Source organism: Tupaia chinensis, unplaced genomic scaffold, assembly GCF_000334495.1.
Source record: "Tupaia chinensis unplaced genomic scaffold, TupChi_1.0 Scaffold000539_1, whole genome shotgun sequence".
NCBI classification, from domain to species: Eukaryota; Metazoa; Chordata; class Mammalia; order Scandentia; family Tupaiidae; genus Tupaia; species Tupaia belangeri.
In genome coordinates, this window is record NW_006160052.1 from 2,971,058 (window position 1) to 2,976,968 (window position 5,911).

A 5,911-nucleotide genomic window follows, 5' to 3' on the forward strand; every position below is an offset into this window, starting at 1 on the left:
ACACTCCCAACTGCAGGCCTTCATCCAGGCCGGTCCAGGTCCCTGACTGTCCTGCTCAGTCCCCATCCAGGCCTTCCAAATCCCTGCCATCGTTCCAGACCCAGTTTTAGTCCCGCTTCCTCGAGAAGCTGCCTGGAGCAGAACCACTTCCTCTTGCCCTGTCCTCGCGTGGCCACGGGGCCAGCATGATGGTGCATCAAACCTGCCTCGCACCAGAGGCCCTGCGCCAGCGCCCTCGCCGGGCCTTCCCCAGGCCCTGTCCCCACCTGTCTGCCTTCTCCTCGTTCACTCTCTTTCCTCGGTCCTTCTTCCATCCGGCTTTCCCCACTGGCTCCTTCCTGGTCAGGAAGGCCTGCACCATGATGCTGTTCTCCTGGACCACGGGGCCTCGGGGCTGTGGGTGGGGCCTGCCCGCCCAGCTGTGTCCCAGGCCCGCTCCCTGCCCTGCTGACTCAGGAACCTCACCGCCACTCTCCCTGACTGCTGGGCCCTTCCCTAAGAGCGGGCTCCCTCGAGTAGATCCCGGCCACAGCGACAAGCCTGCCTGGGGACTGTGGGAGCAGCACACGCCAGTCAGACAGCGAGCACATCCCATGGATGGTGCGGACTGGCAAGCAGGACAGTGCCCCCCCAGGCGACTGCGTGGAGCCCCGAGTGTGGGAGCAAGCAGTCCAGGAGAGGCTCTCGCACCCCCTTGACCCCACGGAAAGACCCGGCCTAGTTGTCCAGTCAGGAAAGCAGGTCTCTGTCCTGCGGGGCAGATTCTGGCTAGAGGAGGGACCCAGTGTGCTCCATAACACATGAAAACTGCAGCAGCTGGTGGGATGCAGAGGAGAACCCGGTCAGGCCTGGCCTCGCTGACGGGCTATGTGAGCCCCAGTTTCCTTCTCTGTACATTGGGGTGGGGCTGACGTCCAGCTAGATGCCTGGACAACACCCCACCTATGACACCATGAAGGTCACCTTGGTGCTTTCATGGCCTCGGTTGGGTCACCCAGTACCCGAGGGGACATGGCCATCCAGTGAGTAAGAAGCAGAGCGACAGGGCCTTGCTGGCTCCATGCAGGGAGGTGGGCAAGAACCCAGACCACTGAGGCCAGCAGGTGGCGTGGTAGTTCAGGTGCTGGACTCCCACATGGCTGACCATGGTTCGAGCCCTAGACCTGGTGGCTTGAAATTCATTTTGGGCACATGTGTGCACATGCCCAAAATGACAGGAGGAGAATAGGGGAGAAGGGATTGTGGGGTGGCCATCCTCCCGGGGGGCAATTTCCTGCTTTCCCTCTCTCTGGCATGCTCCCTATGACTAAAACCTTTAAAAAAAAAAAAAAAAAGGAGAACGCAGACAGTCCAAAAAGGTGGGCACCCAATCCATCCTTCCTACTTCCTTGAGGTGCCGTTCGGGCAGGTTACTGACCCCCAGCCTCAGACTCCTGGCCTGGAACATGTGGGGCATGACAGCTAATTCATCACGTGTGGCCACACTTGAGTGATGTATCAGAGCAGAGCCCGAGCCCCAGCCTGCACCCATGGCATGCGCCGTGCATGGCAGCTACTGCTGTTGTGCAGGAAAGGATCGTGTTTAAAAGCGTCTTGTACCTTTAGGACCAGCAGTTAGCGTAATGGCTATGTCGCTGGACTCCCCCGTAGTCGACCGCGGTTCGAGGTCTGGACCCGGTGGCTTAAATCTCACGCCGGGCGCGTGTGCGTGCGTGCCCAAGATCCCAAGAGGAGAATGGAGGAGAAGGGATTGCAGCGTGACCATCCCCCCTGGGGGGGTGAGGGGGGGGATTTCTCGCTTTCTGTCTCTCTCTGTCTGTCTGGTGAGCGCACGCGCCCTATAGCAAAAACCTCTCCAAAAAAAAAAAAGAAAGCGTCTCATACCTCTAGGGCCAGAAGAGCAAATGGTTGCCTAGGAGCGACGGACGCCCGACCTCAGGTCAACCCCCTCAGGTGGACTAGCCGGAGAATAGCTCATATAACCAGGCTCCGGGGCCTCTAAATAGTTATTGCTTCTTTTTCAGACTACATAAATATTACGTGTCCCCTATAAAAACTGCAGCGCGTGCGCGCACACACACACACACACACACACACACACACACACACTAAAACACGGCAGAAAAGAGCAACCACAAACTCAAGCAGGCCTGGGTATGAATCCCGGCTCCGCCTGCCTGACCTCTCCTGCCTGTTCCTGTCATCTTGGGCGGGTTTCACAGTTCTGATCTCGGTTTTCCCATGTGCACAACGGGGTAATAATGTCCACCTCCCAGGGCGGGCGTGAGGATTAAACGAAGTGATAGGAGGACAGTGCTTGCACGGCCTAGGAGGAGCCGCCCAGACAGAATCACGGCTCCCACTTTTTGTATTTCCCGCACGTTTTTTCTATGCACATATGTGTGTGTATAATATCAACATATATTTTTATTAATGTGAGTCCATATTGCCTGTTCTTTTTATACTATGATTACATCACCTCCGGAGGTGCTGATGCCTGGGGAAGGTGTCTGATTTAACTTAGGAATATATGACTCAATTCTTCTGAATTATTTAATGTTATTTATTATTATTATTTAAAATTTTTGCTATAGGGCATGCGTGCTCACCAGAAAGACAGACAGAGAGAGAGAGAGAGAGAGAGAGAGGGAAACTGAGAGAGCAAGTTGCCAGGTCCAGGACTCAAACCACGGTTGGCCATGTGGGAGTCCAGCGCCTCAACCAGCATGCCCCCTGCCAGCCCCCGCCTACCCACTGTGCTTTAGTAAAGATATTCTTGGCTCCCAATGCTTCTCCACCTTTCGCCCGTTATAATTCCCCACCCCCCAGGAGACTTTCAAGACTTTTTTCTCTAGCCCTCCCTCGATGCATTTCTTTATCAATGTTTTATTTTGAAACAATGAGAAAGGCCTAAGCAGCTGCAAAGATGGTACAGAGCAGTCCCGGGTGCCCCTTCCCCCAGCGCCCCCTAGTGGTTACAGCTTACCCGGGCACAGCGCAAGGCCATGACCAGGGAGCTGACCTTGGTACCAGGTGTGTGCACACGTGTTATTCTGTTACATGTGCAGATCTGAGCCACCCAAGTCACGATAGGATAGTTCCTCTTTATCAGCGTGGTTTTTATTTTCATGGTTTCAGTTACCTACAGTCAACCGTGGCCTAAAAACATTAAATGAGAAATTCCTGAAATAAACAAGTAGTAAGTTTTCAATTGCTCCCTGTTCTGAATAGTGTGACGAGATCTTGCATGGACCCGACCCACCGCACCAGGAAAGTGAATCATCCCTTTGTCTGGGGGTCCATGCTGCCTACTGACCTGCCTGTTAGTCACTTAGCGGCCATCGTGGCTATCAGACTGAAAAAGCAGGATGGGTAAGGGTCGGTACACTTCGCAGGTCAGCCATCCACTGGGGCCTTGCCAAGCGTCCCCGGAGAATAAGCAGGAGCTATCGCAGACCCGCTTTACCGCCACAAAGACCCCCTGGGACTAGGCTTTACAGTCATGCCCACCTTCTCTACCTCTGGCAACCCCCATCTGTTCTCCATCTCTGTAATTTAGTCATTTCGAGAATGTTCTGTCAGTGGAATTATGCAGTGTGCGACCTCGCGGCGAGCTTTTCCCCACTCACCATAGTGCCCTGGAGACCTCTCCACGGGGTGGCCTGTATCCACAGTTCCTTCTTGTTGCCGATGGGCATGGGCAGAGGTGCCCTTCGTGGAGCTGTCAGCCTCTGGAAGGACGCCAGGCTGTTTCTAGTTGGGGGCTACTCGATACTAAACCACTGTGCACCTGAGCGGGAAGGGCTGTGTGTGGACGTCCGTCTTCACTTGTCTGTGACAAATGCTTGGAGATAATAGCGAGGTGCTAGGGCAGTAACTGTATGTTTGTTCGTTTGAAGAGAAGCCGCCCAGCCGTTCTCCAGAAGAGGTGGACCGTTTTACGTTCCCACCAGCAAGGCAATCTCGCGAAACCACCCCGACCCTCGCCAGCAGGACCGTCACTGGCTTTACGCTGGCCGCTCTGACAGTGCACGGCGGCGTCGCATGAGTGAGCCGCCATATGTTTATGTTCTGCATGCGGAGCTTTCAGGAAGTTTGAGGTAACATGGAATTAAAATATAAGTTACCTTTGGTCCAAAAAGAATGCGAAACCCATGCATAGATCTCTCCCTAACATGCAGTTTCCTGTGAACCTTGTAAAGCACCCCCTTCGTATGTATTGGGTCATCAGAAAAGTCATGATGAAGTTTTCTATGTTCTTCTATGCAACAATGCATCCTGGCTCTCCCGATGACCCAGTATATTGGTGCTTTTATATACACACACACACACACACACACACACACACACAAATATTTGTATATATATATAATGTATGTGTGCGTGTGTATATATACATATAGAAGATCTTTTCATCTCCCCCTCCCCTGCCAAGAATCACCTTTTGCCCCCTTGGGGTGATCACACTCCTTGAGAACCTTCTACCAGAGCTTGGGTGAGACCCATTGGAGGCTGAGCCACCCCAGAGACTGTGGGGACAGCTGGTTTGGACCACGTCTGCAGAACAAGGCCTCAGAGCCTGGGACCGGAGGAGGGTTGAAGGCCCTGACCCACCACAGAGGCACAGGGGTGGTAGCCATCGGGACGGGGGCACGCTGTCATGCCCGGGAGGCCCTGTGGCCTGGGGCAGGCCTGGGGCAGGCCCGTCCCATGTGAGGTCCCGCGCCCGGGCTCCGACTCACCCAGGCCGAAGTGCGCCACGGGCTCCATCTCGCACAGGTAGCCCGAGCCCCCGTCGATGATCCGCAGGTGGGCGCCGCTCTTCTTGGTGTAGAGCACGACCTTGGCGCCCCTGGCGAAGGCCCCGAACCGGGTCCGCGGCACCACGCGCAGCCAGTTGTTGCTGAAGCCCTGCGGGGCGTGGGGCAGACAGGGCCTCAGTGGGGCAGGTGGGGGACAAGGTGGGGGACAGGAGGCACAGCTGACAGGAGGGCAGAGAGGGAGAGGAGGAGGGGGGGGCAAAGCGGAAGCCAGCAAGGAAGGGGACGAAGCAAAGGCAGGTCCGTGGAAGAGAAGGGAGCCCCGGGAAGGGAGGGGAAGGGAGGGGGGAGCCTCAGACTCGGAAACGTGTTGGCAGAGAAGTGACAGTGGGAGGCAGAGGGCCAGGGCTTCTGCAGGGAGGCCGCCCTTCTTGAGATTTAGTGTGCTCCTGGAGGTTTCTTGTTTTAATCTTATTTTTTTTTAAAAGAAGGCCTCCCGCCCAGCCTCCCCAGTGGCTGGAAGTACATGTATGTGCCACCGCGTCCGGCCTGCAGTGCGGACTGGGAATTGGACCCAGGCCTCCGATGTGGCCCCAGCCAGCTGAGCACGGCACCTTAGCAGCCCGGGCCGCCAAGCTGGGCCAGCTGCTGGCACTGTTTGCTCCCTCCAGCTCCAGGGTGTCCACCGCCTGCCATGCTGACCAGGCAGACCTCCCTGGCCCCTCTGCCCGCATCTACCCAGTCTAGGGGCTGGGGCCAGTGCACACCTGATTCCCCCGGAAGACAGACAGCGGCTGAGCCATGGACTCTCCATGGGACAAGATGAGGTCCAGCATCCCGTCTCCATCGAAGTCCGTCACCACGCCCCCTGCGAACATGCAGAGTCCCCGTGGGCCCATGGCCTGCGGGGGGGAGACAGGCCCAGCAGGCACAGTCCAGCCGTGGGTGTGGGGCAGAGGAAGAGCACAGGGCGGGCGAGGAGGATGGGGCTGATCCTGCCTGCCATCCTCTCCACCCGGCCCGTGAGGTCCCCTCCTTCAGCTGGGCTTCGTAGGGCGAGGGCGGGTGCCCGCTACTCAGGCCACACAGACTCCCTCCCTTCCTGTCATGGCTTTAAAGGCCCCCCCCCCCCCTTCCCGCCCGGGGGTGCC

The 5,911-nt window shown here is 56.8% G+C and overlaps 1 protein-coding gene across 4 annotated transcripts in view; it reads right to left on the reverse strand.

Annotated features, from left to right (window-relative positions):
- CRTAC1 (cartilage acidic protein 1) overlaps positions 1–5,911 on the reverse strand; it is a 183,026-nt gene that overhangs the window by 12,316 nt on the left and 164,799 nt on the right. For all 4 annotated transcript variants that reach the window (XM_006157350.3, XM_006157352.3, XM_006157349.3 and 1 more), the window contains exons 10-11: positions 5,528–5,628; positions 4,743–4,911 (exon numbers count right to left, since the gene is read on the reverse strand). In XM_006157350.3, the coding sequence (XP_006157412.1) occupies positions 4,743–4,911; positions 5,528–5,628 (270 nt within the window). The remainder of the gene's footprint in view (positions 1–4,742; positions 4,912–5,527; positions 5,629–5,911) is intronic.